The 19,381-nt window shown below is 43.2% G+C and overlaps 1 protein-coding gene across 1 annotated transcript in view; it reads left to right on the top strand.

Moving 5' to 3' along the window:
• Positions 1-19,381, top strand: part of LOC148515423 (3',5'-cyclic-AMP phosphodiesterase 4B-like) — a gene marked incomplete at its 3' end in the record, with an annotated part of 643,191 nt that overhangs the window by 119,678 nt on the left and 504,132 nt on the right. Inside the window, exon 2 of the mRNA XM_088479880.1 lies at positions 11,385-11,614. Within this exon, the coding sequence (XP_088336006.1) occupies positions 11,385-11,614 (230 nt within the window). The remainder of the gene's footprint in view (positions 1-11,384; positions 11,615-19,381) is intronic.

The raw sequence follows: 19,381 nt of genomic DNA, 5'->3' as shown, positions 1-19,381 counted from the left end.
AAAGGATTGCTACTTTAATTCTTTGGCCAGACTCATCTGGATCTCGACGATTTCTGCATCTCGCAGGTTATTACATTTACCCCATGGAGTTCTCCTTACAGGATTCATTAGAGAAGTAACGGTCGTGTCTCTCTTTCTAACTGGGGATGGCCATCGGGTTGACTATTGATAGTATCATCGGTGCTTAACATAAATGGCATGAAGCTATCAATAGTTTGCACCCATCGATGGCCATCTCTGCTGGAGGATATGGCTGGCCAATACGTTTTTTGGGGAGCGAGGCTTAAACGTACAACACGAGGGCCGGGTCCATGCCCCGCATCGGTAAAAAAAAAAAAAATTGCTTACAGATACCCATAGATTGTAGAGTACCATAAGATCTCCAGCATCGATGGCAAAATCATCAAGCTTCTGTGGCAAAATATTGATGGTTGTTGTCCATCAATGGCCATCTCTGTTCCTAACCTCTACTCAGACTGTAACAGTTGGTAAATAATATTCTGCTACAATATCATGGATATTGTTGATTTGATAAAAGACAGAAATATCTACTCACCCAATAATTCTGCTTGTGTGCATCTCCTGAGAAAACCTGTTCCATGACCGATGCTTGGCATTAGGTTGAGGAATAATAATCCAACATAACGACCATGTCATGTAACAATTTGTTTCCTTTAAAAGAACTAAAACATACAGTACAGTGGTGGCCAAAATTGCGGACACTTTTTGAAATTGTAATGTTTTTCAACTTCGAATGCTTATAAAAACTGTTACACTTCATGCAGTGCAATGATTCATATATCAAATGAAAGGAAATTTTATGCTGAATTCAACACAATAAACAGAGGTCAAATATTTGCATTACAAGGGAAATTATGCAGTGAAAACAACACTTAGGGTGAAAATCCCTGTGTACTTGATGTTACTGTCCTATCAGTGTTTCGTTGGGTATCCTTTATTTTTCAAGACAGCAGCACAGCGACGTGGCATTGAGCCAACCAATGTTTGGAGCTCTTCTTTCTTTATTATGTGGTGCCATGAGACAACTATAGCCTCAATTAATTGTCTTTTATTGGATGGACCCCTCAGATGTACCAGTTTTTTCAAATGGAACCACAAATGTTCTATGGGGTTCAGGTCTGGGCTGTTTCCTGGCCATCCCAGCACCTGTATGTCATTCTCCGTGAACCACTGTTTGCATATCTGTGCAGTGTGGCAGGGAGCTGAATCCTGCTGGAAAAAAAATGGGTCAATATCTGGAAAAAGATCCCTGATAGAAGGTAGAAGTTTTGGTTGTAGGATGGTGTCAATGTACTTTCTGCTGTTCAGTGTGCCATCTATGACATAAAGGCGGCCTACAGCATCTGCTGTCATACATGCCCAGATCATAACACTTGTAGGACTCTTTGCTGTCGCTTGAATGCAATCTGGATGTACCTCTTCCCCAAGGCGATATCTCACATTTTCTCCCATCACTACCAAATATCGATATCTTAGTTTCATCACTCCATATCACTTGTTTCCACTGACCTGTCCATGCAATGTGTTCTTTTGCCCTCTGTATTAGTTTCTGCCACTGCTTTTTATTCACCAATGGCTTTTTTCGGGGAATTGTACCTTTTAGGCCAACCTCCGTTAGTCTTCTTCATACTGTTCTTGCACTGACAAAAACACTAGTTGCACTCAGGTCACTGCTAATGGCCGCAGATGGCATCCATCTGTCCCTGACGCAAACTTGTTTTATTCTCCTATCATCAAAAGCTGTTGTGCACTTTTTCTGGCCTTTTCCTTCTTTGCTTTGTATAGATTGTGTTTCCTGATAGCGTAAACAAAACTTTCGTACTCCTGATGTTGTCACATTCCCACCAACTTCTCTCGCAATTGCTGCATACGAAAGACCATTTTCACGTAACACGACAATCCTGGATCTCTTCCTGGGTGACCAGTCACCACTTTGCCTGGACAACATTGTTGTATTTATGTTTTACACCGTCAATAGCACTAAACAATACACACAAACATCCAACCGTAATTGCACTTCAGTAACCAACTTTATTCTGCAAAATGAAACAGCCAAACTGACCTTTCCCACCTTTGAACATGACCTCGCACCTGCTCATAAACGACAGCTGATTGGTCCTCAGAATGACGACTCCGATTGGCTGGTAGTAGCTGTTACTACAATCCGCTTCTTGAATCTCACGCATCTATGCTTCTTTGTCTGACTGAAAGTAGCATAACTTCCCTTGTAATGCAAATATTTGACCTTTGTTTATTGTGTTGAATTCAGCATTACATTTCATTTGATATATGAATCATTGCACTGCATGAAGTGAAACAGTTTTTATAAGCATTCAAAAAGTTGAAAAACATTCAAATTTCAAAATGTGTCCGCAATTTTGGCCACCAGTGTATTATGAAAGCAATAACATACCAGAACAGGGTGTTTGTATTTAGAACTTGCTTGATTTTTGGGGGGGGAAACCATGAAAGTGCTGCGATCACCCAGATGTCACTGTTGCTTTGGTAGTTTATGGATCAGTTTCAATGATGTAATAGAAAGGTACTGCGATCGCAGCGGCTATGCAGACGCTTCGCAGAGAGATTGACAGGAAGTGCCATTTGTGGTGGGGACAGGGGAGTGGTCTGGGAAACGCAGGCGTGCCAGTGCGCTTCAACGCCGTTGCAGGGGCGTGCATAAATTATGCACTGCGATGCCCTACGCAGCCTGAGGCCTGATAGCGTGTGTGTAAGTTAGCAATTTCTGAGTAAGGTCAGGGCTTGTGCACGTGTGCGTGAGGCTGCGATGGTACTCAATGGTACTGATGTTTTCGCAGTCTTACACACATCCGTAATGTTTAGCAAGGTAAAGTGGGCGTCCTTATGTAGTGCAGTGGCGGCATTGCGACCGCAATGGATTATCATACTATCGCAGTTGAACTGCGTGCGTAATCGCTATTGCGTTCCTTGCTGAATCAGGCCCTTAGTTATCACTTTAATTTGTTACGTCACAATTAGAAACCTGAAGCAAAACTCTATGACATTTTTACCCTGCAAATCCAAACAAGTATTGTAATATTGTCTGTGATAAATTGACCACTAGGGGTCGCTTTTCTACTGGGCCGTTATAATAAGCCTTATGTGCTAACCAGCAGACTGGTCTTTTTTGTGACATCTGTACCACCCAGGCACACTTCATACAGGGTAGAGCACTTATATGTGAGCAGATATGTAATTGCAAGATTAGAATGTATAAATGTTCTCATAATTTATCATTATTTATTTATTCTGGGAGAAAAATGGGAAATGAATAAACCAGGAGAGGTCCTCAAGTAATAATAATAGGCAGATACCTTGATTTGATGTTTTATTCCTTTTGCCGGGACATTGGCGTAGTTTAGAAGGTCAAAATCACAAATTTAGTAGGCAGCGTATATGACTGTCTATTGAACTTCGATGGTGATACTCATCTGTTTCTTCCGTGTGCGATTTCAGTTGGATTGCCCCCTTTCCGATAGACTCCGCGGCCAAACAGAATTATGAATCTGCTGACAGTCAGCAGCGGATTCAAAGCACTGCATAGGTCAGTATGATCTCTGTAGGCTTTGTTGAGTTAAAGCATAAAAAACACGTATCCATCCCCGGACGTCTGATCCCGGTCTGGTACTGGAAAATCAGGGGAAAACCGGAGTTTTTCCAGTAACAAGCACCGGGCTGAACCAGCCGGGAGGCTTACACCTTAGCAGGGAGACACACAGGGTAAAGATCCCCTGTGATAATGTAAAACCAGCCCCAAACTGGTCAGCCCAAGGCTAGCAATCCCCGAAAAGGTTGGGCCCCAAAATAAAATGGGATTCCCCCTCCAGAGGATCAACCAGAGATCTCTCAGCCAATTAGCGCTTTCCCCATTGACATTAATGGGAAAGACCGGCAGTGTGGCTGATACACAGTCTCATACTATAAAGCAATGCTGCCTACAACCATAACATCCCAGCACTTGGAATTCTGTAATCGTAGCCAGAGGGCGTGGCTGTGTCTTTCTAGAGCATAGTTGCATCATTGTGGGTGTGGTAACAACTACGTACGAACAAGTATGGCCACTCTCCTGGAGGGTGTACTTAGGGAAGTGGATAGATCCCCTTCAATTTTTGTATCTTTACGTCGTCAGTTACTGTCCAACGTCATTCCCTACTATCCACGTGGATATAGAGGGGGAATATAAGCCTGTGGCGAGCCACCGTGTCCGAAGCGAAGCGAGCCCACGAGGGGACAAGTTTTTTTTTTGGTGGACTGTATAGGCATGGGAACTCACTTCCACCCTCACTCCACGTCACTTCCAGATAATCAATCTGAAGGGGAAATATACCATTCAGTGAGCTTAGTAAATCTCAGTGCTAGGCCACCTCCCTGCCTACAAAAGCACTGCTTTATTGATGGTGCCTCTAGTAAGAGAGCACTTACAGTACATGTGATCATTGTTATGTGTGAATGTGGGCTGTATCTGGGCTCCTGACTGTGCTTTTGTAATTAAATAATAGTGAACACAAAGGATTGGCCTTTTACTTAAACAAGTACTTCATTTTCCACCTCAGTGAGTGTTTCTGTATTCCCGTAACTTGCTTCTAATTAAACTTCAATCACTGCACAAGTCATTCTGAGAAGCACACCGGCGATAGCGCACTTCAGGGGACGCACACAATTACTGGCTGTTACGGCTTTATCACCGGATTTCTATATACCATGTAATCGCTGATTCAGTCCACTGCCAGAAATTTACTGCCTACACAACTTAAGCTGAGGGGGCGGAAATAAGTTGTTCTGTTTGGGAAATGAATAAAGCCCAGGCTGGACCGCAGCTAACGTCCATAGTTATTCATTAAAAAAAAAAGGAGACTGAGAATCATAGAGAGGCAAATAGCACTACAGTATAATGGGCCTGATTCAGAGCTGGACGCAAAGGAGATTACGCACGCAGATCGAGCGATTGTTGGCCATCATATAAGACGCACTGCACATGCGCAGCGATCGCATTGCAACTACGGACGCACAGAGGTATCCATTGCAGATTGAGTGTCAGCGTTGGGGGTTGGTGACAGGGGGTGGTCTAAAAAATGCAGGTGTGTCTGTCCATTTGAACACCATTTCCTGGGCGTGCATAAATTAGCCACTGTGATTGCATACGTAGCTCTGTGTGTCAGAAGAGCTCCCAAGGATGCAGCAGGTCAGACCTGCCGCAAGGGCAAGATGGCTGCTCGATGTGCGTCGATGTTACCGATATTTCCGCAGGTAAGCAACGTCGTGCGCATATGTGAAGGCTGCAGTGGGCGTCCTTATGCTCGGGTAAGCTTTGCAACCGTTCGCATATTCTCGCAGCTGCAACGCGTCCCAAATCGCAGCTGCATTAGCTTGCGTCTTTGTATCAGGCCCAATGTTCACTTACAGATCTGTGATGGTACGGTGCCTGGTGCAAGCATCACTACTGCCCCCCTCCCCCACTCCTTCCCTATCAATTTATATTTGATAACATTAATTGTAATTGTGAAAAAAAAGTGATTATATACATTTATTTATATAGTGAAACAAATTTTCCTCACATTGAGAATATTTGTCGATCGTTTCAGTCCCTGGCACGTTGGAGCTTACAGTATAAATTCTCTAACATATAAGCAAATACGTACAATAGAGTTAATATCCACAATCCCTGCAATCAAATTTGTGCTGTGTCTCTGTGCGATAAGAATCGGGAAGTATGTGCAGTGGCCAACTTTGTTCATATCAGCATAGTGCAGGACTTTTAACAAATCACACAGAGAGGGTCATTCAGGCCCGGTCGTTAGCGCCGATGCGCTCTGACCGGGTCGATGGCCCCCCACAGAGCATGCGCACGACGGCGACGGCGCCGTCGTGCACATGCGTGAGACCCGCTACGACCGACAGCGCCGATCCAAAGGGGGCGAGCTGTTGATGTTGATTGACAGCTCGCCCCATTTGGAAGGCGGGCCGGGGGGGTGGCAGCCCAAAAGGGGGCGTTCCCATGGGAACGCCTACCGTTTGGGGGCGGCCCCACTGACATCACTAGTGATGTCAGTGGAGAGCTTCTGGCTCAGACAGAGCCGAAACCCTCCGGGGCTTACGACAAGGGAGACCCTACCCTAGGGTCTCGTCGTAAGCCCCAATGGTCGCGATGGTCTTGACCATCGCGACCATCACCTTAGGCGGTCGTAAGGCTGTGGGTGTTAACCCACAGCCTTACCACCGCAAAGGAGGACGTCTTGAAAATTCAAGACGTCCTCCCCTCATTCAGACCGACCGCACGCTCTGTGCGACCGGCTCTGAATGAGGTCCAGAGTCCCCTCTTTTAAACATTGTGTCCCACTACTAGCTATTGTCTAATAATCACCTGTGTTTGCCAGACAACATTAGCCTGCAGTAGTGAAAATAAACGTTTTCCTTATATTGGCAGGTGGGCACTCTATCATGCCCATAATTACATCTGTAAATGTTGGGGCACAGCATATGGTAAATGGGAGTCCCCTCTTTTATATTATGTGACCCTTTTAGCAGCTATTGTCTGGTGCTTACTGATCACCAGATAATATCGCCAGCACTACGTAAAAACATGCTGGCCCGCGCACATATAGTGGCACCCTGAAAAAAGGTAAAAGAAAAAAATTTCACCCAGTACTCTGCAAAAGACCAGCAATAAGATTTGAATACTACATGATAATAGAAATCCAGAGATCTTTGTTGCATATACTGTATTTGCAAAGATATGTTTAAGCTACGTCAAGGTGTCTCTGTAACGGTGGCCCTAATGCTACACTTTGGGTCATATAATTGCATGCCACATGATAACAGCACATACATTTTTATATCTAAGTTGAGGGCCAACTTACCTAGACTTTTTGGTGCCCTGTGCCCCCCCATTTTTTAAATAGGGACATAAGATAGTGCATTTGGAAAAAGTCCATGGCCTCATGGGGAAAGGCCAGAGAAGAGATAGGGGAGGCCGGGAGATGCTGGGGATAAAAGAAGAGGAAGCTACAAGTGAGTATGATAATAAACAGGAAAATTGACAGGCCCTAACAGCGCCCCCTGCCCTGCGGTGCCCTGTGCCATGGCACAGGTCACACCACCCTAGTTATGGCCCTGCCTGGAGGTATCCCACAATCCTCCAAATAGCACTACAGGAACCAGCACACTCTTCCAATGCTGGTCCCATCGATGCCTCTCAGAATTTGGATGAAAACTTCACAGAGGGGTGACAATTGGACTGGAATGCATAATGGAGTGGTTGGGGTCCCGTCGGACAGCAGAGTGCACCGGGCAGAACTTTGACCCAGGAACCCAGGGAACCTGTTCTTGGCCTTCCACTGGATGGATTTAGATGACATAATAAAACTTAACAACTTCAAGATTTAAACCTGGGCAACGTCGGATACTTCAGCTAGTACTTCAGGCTACTTCAGCTAATATATACAGTATATATTTATAAATATACAGTATATATTCATAAATACATATATATATATATAAACATCCGGTTCAGCGGCACTCCGGTTAAATAACAGCCACAGCACAGGTATAAATCACCGACGTTTTGGAGCCCTTTATTGCCCCATCATTAAGGGCTCCGAAACATCGGTGATTTATACCTCTGCTTTGGCTGTGATTTATCCGGAATGCCGCCGAACTGGATGTTTGTATTTGGATCGACTGAAGTTGGTCCTGATCGGAGGGCACCGGTGTTGTTGTATGCTTTAATGGGAGTACCGCTCGAGTGGATTATATATATATATATATATATATTTATATATTGTGTGCATATTTATATATAATGTGTATATATAGAATACATCACATAGTCTTTTTTTTTTACTGTATAGAGGTATTATCCCAAAAATTGTTGATTTTTTTTTTTATAAATCAAATCGTGTAAATTATAGCTATTTAAACCTAACTAACTATACTTTTATTGACAAATAAGCATATTTGTTCATAAAAGTTTACTAAATTAGCTTTAAATAGCTATTATTATATTTTATAATTTATAATAAAACAAATCTACAATTTTGGGAACATTTTTGGAAATAAGATTAGCCAGGTGATTAATGCTGTAGATTGTCTATTAAAAAAATGGTTGGCCTTGTTAGACTGCCATATTATTCATACATATAGTAAGAGACAGTAAAAATTTGCAAACAAAAAAAAGACATTACCATTTTCAAGTGCAGGTTGTTTGGTGTGAACCCGCACATACAGTAGAAGCCTGTTTATTTTTTTTAGCTATTTTGGAAAGGCATATTAGTGTAGATAAAAAAATAAAAAAGTATTTATTTGTGGTGTTTAGAGAAAACAAAAAAAAATCATGTTTTCTTTTGGTTCAGTTTATTGAACTTTCATTAAAAAACAGCACTTTTTTGCCCACTTTGGTTTAATCTTATTTGATGTCTAATGGCCCCCATACACTAGCGCCAGTATGTCGCGATACAGAGATGCCGGGTTGGAGGATCGGTGAAATCCGACATGTTGGATTTCACTGATTTACCTATCACGATCAACATACAGTACGATTGTGATTTGCATATCAGTGAAATTTAGCATGTATAATTTCAACGATCCTCTGGCGGATCACAGAACATTGCATTCCCGACCAGCAGATCAGCACTTCCAATCCGATTGCAGGTTCACGCAATCTGTCTCCTAGTGTGTGGGCCCCTTTAGGGGTTAAATCCATTTTGGTGCGAATTGTGAGTTGCCGTATTCTCAGCAAATTCAAATTGATTTTGCAATCCAATTAGAAACTCACATTGATCCAGTGAGAGTAAACTTGCATTTTTCCGTTCACACCTGCCTGGGGGTAAAAGAAGGTAGGGTAAATCTTTATTTTAAGGTTAAAATGTTGGGAAACTGTACAGAACCTCTTGGACACCCCATCCTAATGGCTAATTAGGCAAGTGGAGGTTTCCTATTAGCTTAATAAGTCCAATAATTACATGCCACCATTGGGGGGGATTAAAAAAAATGGCCTGCAATTACCACAAAGTCAGCTTTTTTTTTTGCTTCATGCACCCCAAATTTAATTAGAGTATTTGTTTTTGGAAAAATAATATTTTTTATTTAATTTTTTTAAAGTAATCTCAAAAGTACCATAAAAGCATCCTTTTTTCCTACTTTTCTTGCATTTTTCCTTTTTTTTATATGAACGAAAGTTTTTATAATTTTTATTACTTTAAAAAAAAAAATGCACAGATCAGCCATTTAACGCCATTTAAAAAGTTCCAGCACTTTCCTTATGCCCACTAACAGCCTTTTGTATGATTCACTTTTTCGAGGTCCAGGAAGGTCACCCCACTCTTTCATGCACTTCTCTAACATCACATTTTGCAGACAATTTGCAAACCCCTGCTGCAAGTACCGCAAATAGGCATTTTTTATTGAATTGGAGAATTTACATTCGTGAAAAGTCTGCGAGTTTCATGAAATAAACTCGCAACTCGCACCTAACTGGACTGACCCTGTAGAATGAGCAAAAAGACTAATAATATTTCAGAAGTCTTCTCAAGGTATAATTTGTGAGGGTAACACATAAAAATTTTTTTTTTATTCTATTGATATTGAAGTGTGATGAGCACTAATGTTGAAAATTATATGGCATCAGCAGAGGTGTGAGAAAACCCTAAGCTGTGAAAGGGGTAATAGACCCAGGGGTCTATTCATCAAACGATAAATGGCCCGGTACACACACGTAAACGCTAGTTTCTGCATATTTAAGTTACTGGGCCATTCATCATGAGGGGTCCGATAGGACTCACTTGGTATTTAGCAAACTTCAAAAACTGAAAGTTTTCGGAGTTTGCTGCAGCGAACAAGAGCCATCTTCAGACGGCGCTGGTTCTTGTAGGGGTTCTTATGGGAAGGAGTTCCGGGGATGCAAAGAGGGATCCTAGTGGATCCCTCTGCCGCCTCCTCACTACCTCCCTGGCGGCTGTGCGCATGCGTGACCCGAGGTCACACATGCGTAGCCGGGATGACGGGAGTAACTACTAACCATGGGGACAACTACATTTCGGAGCAGTTGTCCATTCACCGGAGCCACGTTTCCCCCCGCTGCGAGTTGGATACTTCATCATCGGAGGCCATACGGCCTTCGATGAAAAATAGGCCCCCCCAGACTCATTGTTATACACAAAAGTTTGTCTTGGCAATTTCCTACATTGTGCTGCTAAAAATTCACTCTTAGAGCTTTTCAAGTTCCGAACTTAATATGAACCTTCTTATATATCCTAACCGATGTGACTATGGGCCTGATTCAGAGTTGTATGCTAATGCCGCTGCTGTGGATGTGCGGAAATATGCAAATGTCGCAGGCGCTGAGGAATGTATTGAGACACCCCCCTGTGGCTTTGTAAATCCAAGCATCTGCGTACAAAGATGCAGCATCGGTCGCAGCTCATTGGATCATCACAGTTCTGAGTAACCCTATGGTCGCAAAGAGTGGACGCGGGAACTGAGACGCCAAAGCTAATTTTCTTGCATATGGGATCGCAGACACAAGATGTGATGCGCGCTCGAAAACGGAAACCGGTTGCGACACGCTTGTGTTCTTTGCCACCACTCCCTGTTACCTCCCACAAATGCTCCCTGTCAATCACACTACCAGCAAATAGTCACTGCAAGCGACTATGGAAATGTACCTTGACGCAGGGGCAGATTGCCGATTATCGCTCTTCTGCGGAAACATCGGCATAGCGTACATCTCTGAATCAGATCCTATGTCCTGCAGCATACCCTCCCCTCCTTTACTTTTCCATCCCTCTCCCACCATGTGTCGTACCCACACTTCCCACTTTTTAACCTTGGAACCCAACTATATTACTCTCCGCAATGATGTTCCATTAAAGAAAAACATGGCTGCACTTGCACAGCCGTTATTCCTCTACGTTTACCTGTATGAGTTTTTGAACATTTAAATATTTTTTTTTCTTTTAAAAAGTATTAATTACACCAATTGCCCACCTTACCATAATGTCAGCTTACCATAATGTCACCTTGCTATAACTCCAGCTTTGATCTACGTTTTTGAGTGGGCAATATACATAGCACTGTATTTAAAATGCAATTACATAGGTCCTGTAAATTGTTGTATGGTGAATATATTATCAGCTTTAGAATGTGGTAGTCTCCAAGTCAGCAAAGTTGGAAATTACTATGCATTAGTAATTTATCACTTTCAAATGCACGAATGAACACATCTAAAGTGGAATTTAATATATATTTTTATAAATATGGACACCTGACCTGAGATCAACACATTGTTAAAATTGGGAAATCTTGTAATCCTCCTTCCCCCACCCTAAATAATCATGTTTTTTCCCTTCCAGCAGAAATCCAGGGATGAACCAGGGAGGTACAGCAGATCCTACACGTCATCCAGCACCCTGGGTGCAGATCTCCGCAGGGGACGGAGGCGACTCTCCTCTACCCTCCAGGTCCCACCATGGAGACCCGGTGAGAGGGCTCGCTCTCCTGACTATGACAGCATGCAGAGACCAACCACCCTCCCATTGAGGATTCCCCCTCGGATCTCCATCACTCATGTCGATTCTGACGGGTAGGGGACTCAAATCAGCTTTTATTTTCTATTTTTCAGTAAGAATGTCTATTGAGAGTGTCCTGTACTCATGATGACCTGTTCTACTGTGTTATATCAAATGTAAAAAGAACTATAGTGTTACATTTTTAGTTAATGAACATGAGGAGGCATTATATTATAATGTAGATGTTAAGCTTGCCGCAAACTTGATTGACTAAATATCACAGACCTAGCTAATCAGGAGGGCTGACAAACTAACGGATCCCATTGTGTAGCCGGCTGCTCAGTCTCCCCTCTCCCATGAGATCGGCCAGTGACCTTACAAACTTGGAGATGGAGCTCATTGGAAGAGGCCATTTACAGTGCGGGCAGATCAATTGTGATCTGCTTGTTTTGTGATCTGCCAGGATGGCACCACTTACTGCGCAATAATAATCAATCAACTGAATTGGGCTGTCCAAACCTGTGCAAGTTTGGCCACCTCCGCATGCAACAGTGATATTATGAGAAAGTGAGGATAAGACTTTGGCCTTCATTCACAGGCGGTCGCAAGAAGCGATCTCTCTCTGAATGAGGGCGGACGCTTCTATTTTTTAGTGCGGCCTCCTGGTCGCTAGCTAAGCTATGGGTTACCACCCACAGCTTAGCGACCGACCAGGGTGATGGTCGCGATAGGCTTGCGACAAGACCCTAAGGTTGGGTCTCGGCAGGCGCAAGCCCCAGGGAGCTTCCTGCTCTGATCGAGCAGGAAGCTCCCCACTGACATCACAGCTGATGTCAGTGCGGCCACCCATAAAACGGCAGGCGTTCGCTGGGGAACACCTCCGTTTGTGTAGCCACACCCCCGCCCCACCTACAAAACGGGCCGAGCTGTCGATCAACATCAACAGCCAGCCCTTTTGTAGTGGGCTCCGGAGCGAGAGAGTTTCACTCTTGCTCCGGGGCTTGCGCACGTGCAGTGCGGCCGCTGTGCGTGCGCAGGGCCTAACCATCGACCCAGTTGCGAGTGCTCAGCGCTTGCGACTGGGTCTGAATGAGGTCCTTTGTGCAGATTTGGCTCCAGTGAGATATAATCATATGATGATATCAGATATCAGAGTTGTAGTAAGGACAAGAGATGGGAGGGAGGGCAGGAGCAGGAAAACAGGCATTTGTTCTGTTTCAAGGCAGGCAGGATTTAATGGGGCTGATCCATCTCATAGCTGTACAGTGTGTATGTGATCTGATCACACGTTGTACAATACCTGCCTTTCATGCTTAATGCTTCTTCTAAATGCAATTGTAGCCTGAAGAGCTAATGGTCCAGTACTCAACATAATGTTGCTGGGGTCTCCTGTACAAATAGCCTGAGACATAGACATGGTGTGTCAGGCATTACACATAAGATTTATTTTGATTTGAGGGTTATATCTATTATTCCAACCTTTATATCAAAGCAGGGTCAGTGGGGCAAATACACAATATTGCTGTCACTGTAATACACATCCCATACATCATATGAGGTGGTCCACTGGCAGGAGTAAAGCCCCTCAGCAGAAACGTCAGTGTCCACGATCCCTGGAATGGTCCATGCAAGCAATTCACTTTCATTTCTGGGGCCGTCTTTCTTTTTTTTTTCTCACTGCCCATGACATTGTCTACTGCAAGAACCTCCTTCATGGCCCACCCATTGCAACCTTAGTAGAGATGAGGGACTTTTGTCAAAACAGTTATCAGAAATATTCGCAGCGTTACGTATATGACCATGAAATTGCAAATTGAATTGCATCATTTGGCTTTAAAGATTCCTGTTACCAGAAATAACTCGCCTAACAGTAAGGAAGACCCCAAAATTAAAATAATAACCGAAAATTGGGCAACATAGGAGATTGGGTTAAAATTTTAAATCGAGATGGAAAAAGGTAAAAGTTTCAGGAGCATGGAAATGTAGGAGTGACCGGGATATGGGATCTATCAAGGAACCTTAGCTCCATTACAGGCAAAAAGAGAGTATTTTCACCAGCAGTAGGAATTTTTTTAATTGCCATGTCTATCCAGCAGAGCCGTAACTACCACTTGGCCAAAATGGCACTCATCAGGGTATCGGTCGAGGGGGGTTGGGGTGCCACACAGCTCACTTGCCCAGGAACTTTAACCGTGTGGGGAGGGGTCTGCGGCTGCTTGTTGCCTGGGAAGTTTCTCTACAAATTTCCCCAGCCTTGCCTTTTGCTCTGCCATGAAGCCTCCATGATGTTGTAGCCCAGAAGCGCAGCGTGCGTGCCACAGCTAAACAAGTCCTTCACTTTGCTAGTGCTCCTTAGCCCCTAGATATGCTAATGCTATCAAGGACGGCTTTAGCAGAGACAGAACTGAAAAAATATATGTACTTTTCTGTAGCGATCTGGTTAAAATGAGTGGGACTGTGTCTGGCGTGGATAAATTCTTACTGCAGGAATAAGTGTGATTTTAATAAACAGGTCGCTTAATCTTTGATGTTAGTGAGTGATGAAGGCTGGGGATCTAGCTCGGGAATGATTACTGTGCTTGGAGGAGAAATAACTTTGTATTCAAATACAGTGTATACCGTAAGAGTGTTTACACTACAACTTTGGGACAGAGGCTGAGATACAGAGGGACGCATCATCCGCCAGTCAGTAGTCTCATCTCACCTCTTCTGTTTACTGTCATTCGGTGCTCAATACTCATCAATGTTACTCATCGTGGGCCAGTCCATACCATTAACAGTCAAGCATGGCCCTTTCCAGCCCCAGGCCTATTTGCAATTGATTTCCAAGCACACTGCATTAAAGACATACTCTCTGTGCAAATGCCACCAGATCATAAACACTCTTACAGCACAGGAAAGTAGCGCCAGCATTCAGCTCCAAGCCTGGCAGGAAAACATCATTAACATGGAATAAACCACAATACCGTGTACAGAGGATATCTCTGCTCTCCCTGCACAGCTTAGCATAAGCAAGGAGCCACCAGTGCGATAATGTAATTGTGCTACAGTCAGATGGAAGCTAATTGCATTTCATTATTAATATATTATGTGATTATATTAACCTGGACTGATCTCTGTTTGCTGAATGAGATTTTCATAAAACTACAAAACTGCAGAAGAAACTTATTACTTTTAAATTCTTCAGCTCAGACGGGACCCGTGGGGAAGAAATACAGTCTCAGCACAGTGTTGCCCCAAGTATGGAACGCTGTTCCCTGTGGCGCTGTTAACACAAATCATTGTGGATGTGACAGGCACAGCCTGTGTCCTGCGCCCGTCTCTCCTGTGTATATAGAGAAGGCCCTCCGTTCCTTGTATTCTCGTCTTAATAATCCTGAATATACATCCTACATATAACCAGGTACTGATTCCTCTGTATTTCTCTATCAGTATACAGTCAGAATGCTGACTGTACATTTAGGGTTAGCACTAGGTCTAGGTTAGACTAAAATAGTAAAAAATGACACGTTGACATTCACAATGACATTATGATCATGTCGACATATCTATTATGTCCATGTCGACAAAGGTTTATACACATTTTGGCTCATGACAGGTACATAGTTAATGAGAGGGTCAGGAACAGCGTTCCTGCTGACAAAAAACACTGGGTTTAGGTTCTTCACCATACTATTAACATAGGCAGAAGTTCACTGTGGTGAGAGTTACACAACAAAATCTCTTTTAGGGTAATTTACCAAGCTGTAATGGCTTGCGCGTTCCGCCGCTGCAATGTTCTATCTGTTTATGTCACCTGCGTGTCTCTGCTCCTTTCAGTATACAGGGCAGGGATTTGTGTATCCAGCTGACAATGGCTAGAGCAGGGCAGAGCTGTGTGTCCCCTGCCTAATGAAGGCTAGCTGCAGTAATGCCATACTTACCCACTTTCTCTGAACTGCCGAGAGGCTCCTGAATTTTGGAGAGTCTCCTGGTCCCTGGAAAATTGAGCAACTCTCCTGCATCGCATCCTGCTGGCCGTCACTGCTTCTTAGGTATTAGGGGCAAGGGACATAATGAATCAGTTTGCTATGAGGGGTCTATGTACTAAGCCTTAGAGAGAGATAAAGTATCAAAAATTCAGCTTCTGTCATTTTACAGGCTGTGTTTGAAAAATGGAACTTAGGAGTTGTTTGGTTGGTACTTTATCTCTCTCCACGGGTGGGATGTACTAAACATTGCATCCGCGATGCGGTAGATCCCGCCTGTCTTCGGGTACATACCGCGGTTCATTACCGCAGTATGCACATAAAATATCGCAAAGGACAGCTCTCCCAACAGAGGGACATCTAGGTTTATCACCCAGAAGTCCCTCTGGTGTACTTCTGCGTATGCGCAGAATCCAAGGGCCGCGGGGGTCATGGGAGTATCCGATAGTATTCCTGCCAAGGGGGAGCGTCCCGATAAGAAGCCCATAGGCTTCTATTGGGTAACACCACGCCACCTGGCATTCAGTTACTTTGTACATATGGGGAATGCGGTAAAACTCCCGAAAATTTAATTTTACCACATTTTCTTCATTTATACAGCCGGCCCCAAGGTTTAGTATAGGGAATCAGTTGGGAAGCCAACGGATGAAATCCCGACCGCCGGCTTCCCGACTGTCTAATCCCGGCAAGGTACAAATGACAGGCGTTGAAATCCTGACGCCTGTCATTAGAACTACACCGGGAGCCCGACTCCCGGCTTACTGGTCAAAGGTAAGCCTGGCGTCTGGCGTGGACAGCTGCCCGGGGGGGAGGGTTAGGTTAGGGTCTCCCAGGGGGGACTTAGGGTTAGGCACCCCCCGGGAGGTTAGGGTTAGGCTAGGGGAAGGGGAGGTTAGGGTTAGGCACTCCCGGGGGGGGAGGTTAGGGTTAGGCACCCCCCCGGGAGACTTAGGGTAAGACTGCGAGGAAAGGGGGGTTAGGTTTAGGCACTTCGAGGGGGATTAGGCACTTGGGGGGAAGGTTAGGGTAAGGGGGTAAAAATAGGTTAGGTAATACTTACCTTTCTAGCTTCGGGATCTTCACCCCTGCCGGGCTTGCGCTGTCGGTATTAAATCATACTGATTCCTTAGTATATACATGTCATTGGCAAAAAGTCATAGGGCTGGGGCCGTAAAGATGCAATTCATAGCGTTCCCCCCACCTGGACCTACCCCTACATGGACTTCCCAGACAGGGACATGCCGATGTCGGCAAGTATGAGTCATGCTCATCGCCAATGCCAAAGTGAGATTTTGTTTTGCAGGATAAGCTACAAGGAGTGGAGAGTGCACAATTAGGGGGCATTCCCAGTTGAGCAGATGGCCAGAATGCACTTTAGCTTGGCAAAATAACTGTCATGCTCAGTCCCACGTGGGTTACTGTCAAAATAGTCTGACTGCTGTGTATGTGCAATCTGACAACAGATAGGTAGTCTCCTGTGCGTAGGAAAATAACTCCCTCCACAATCACAACTTTATCTCAGATATCTTCAGATGTGGTAAAATCTCCTGTAGGTATATATATATATTATATATATATATATATATATATAAACGGGTATTCGGATCGGCACTCAATCCAACTGAGATAGGTGGCCCTGGTGCCTTCTGGAATAGAAATGGATACACAGAACTGGAAACAAACAGCGGCACTCAAGGACTTGTGAAAAAATACAAAGGTGTATTGCACTCAATACATGATCCGACGTTTCGGGACTCAAATGTCCCTTAATCAAGGTGTAAACATATAAAACTAATGACTGACCTTAAATAGGAAGAAGCCACCGCAGCGTGCACGCATCGGAGGAGAAACAGGAAGTCATTCACTAATTGCCAGAACGGCGTGTGTAGATGACGTCACCACGTACCCAGCGTCCGGTCACTATGGTGATCGGATCGCCTGTGAAAAAAATAGTAAAACTCGTGATAGATGATATAGAAAGTGACAGGAATGACTAACCACCAGAGGAAGGTGTGTTGCAGAGCCGTTAAATCAAACAGTGAACAAAATATGTAAAAGAAATAGACGTCTGTAAATTGCTGAACATAAAATGCATTACTATCAATATAAAAAACTATATATAAGACTTGATAATATACGGTAGCATAGAACGAAATGAATATAGCGAGCTATCACAAGAAGACTGTACATATAAATGTAAACATGAAGTATTAAATGTAGAAATAATGACTTATGAAAACGTAACTTTCTTGGCACTGCTGTAAAACCTCAGTATACAGCTCTGTGTAAGCAGGTTCCACTATGGACACTATCTAAATAGGTTTGATATCGACATGCTGCATGTTGACATGTTGCTATTAACCATGTTGACCATTCATATTTTTTACACTGCGAAATGTCGTCATGATTAGAATGTCAACAAAATGTAAAAGTAAAAAATAAAATAAAAGTGAAAAGTGAAATAACGTCACTTTTCACTTTTATTTTATTTTTTACTTTTATTTTTTATTTTCTTTTTCATTTTCATACACATTCACATTGTTACATTTTTCTTAGTTCGACACACTTATCCGTTTTATTTCTATTTTTTTCACTCATGTTTTTCAGTGTCTTAGTTCACTCTCCATGCACTAGCACATAATTATACACATATATTTAACACCATTATTCCTACTCCTACTTCACTTTTCATGGTCATCCGATTTATTTCTACATTTAATACTTCATGTTTACATTTATATGTACAGTCTTCTTGTGATAGCTCGCTATATTCATTTCGTTCTATGCTACCGTATATTATCAAGTCTTATATATAGTTTTTTATATTGATAGTAATGCATTTTATGTTCAGCAATTTACAGACGTCTATTTCTTTTACATATTTTGTTCACTGTTTGATTTAACGGCTCTGCAACACACCTTCCTCTGGTGGTTAGTCATTCCTGTCACTTTCTATATCATCTATCACGAGTTTTACTATTTTTTTCACAGGCGATCCGTTCACCATAGTGACCGGACGCCGGGTACGTGGTGACGTCATCTACACAGGCCGTTCTGGCAATTAGTGAATGACTTCCTGTTTCTCCTCCGATGCGTGCACGCTGCGGTGGCTTCTTCCTATTTAAGGTCAGTCATTAGTTTTATATGTTTACACCTTGATTAAGGGACATGTGAGTCCCGAAACGTCGGATCATGTATTTAGTGCAATACACCTTTGTATTTTTTCACAAGTCCTTGAGTGCCGCTGTTTGTTTCCAGTTCTGTGTATATATATATATATATATATATATAAAATGTGTGAATTCTATTAGTAGCTCTTTGAGTGTCCAACATCCTTTGTGAAAACTCCATCTCCCTCCCTGTTACCTTTCCACTGGTGGCTGCCTGAAACAGGCTGCGTCATCCACATCTGCCCGTGGGTTCCAGCTGCTGCCAGATGCTGCTGCTGCCGACATTAGACACCACTGATGACGCAGACCATCCTTGTTATACAGCCAGTTCCCAAAAGCTCAGACTCACATCCTATAGTAACTCCTTTCATAACTGCATCTCCCACATATCCATTGTGCTCTTATTATTAAACAATGGAACTTCAATATTTTTCATATTATATTTTCCATTTTAAAGGAAAATCAAGTTATCTTACACAGCATATTAATCCTAAATAAGTAAAAGTATTGATCCTCCTTATACTTATGTTCCTTTTTTTAGCAAACAAGAATCTCTTTTTGCACTCTCCCAAACCATTTGTCATCCATGTGCTTGAACTGTCTCCTCCATTTGTGTTGCACAATTTATTTAGATAGGATGTAGTCTTTATGTCGACAGTTAATATGTCAACATTGTTGAAATATTGACGTGTTAAATGTCAAC

Source organism: Taudactylus pleione, unplaced genomic scaffold (genome assembly GCF_031769625.1).
Source record: "Taudactylus pleione unplaced genomic scaffold, aTauple2 ptg000248l, whole genome shotgun sequence".
Taxonomy (NCBI): domain Eukaryota; kingdom Metazoa; phylum Chordata; class Amphibia; order Anura; family Myobatrachidae; genus Taudactylus; species Taudactylus pleione.
Note: the sequence above shows the minus strand (reverse complement) of the source record. Positions and strands in the feature narration are given on the sequence as shown.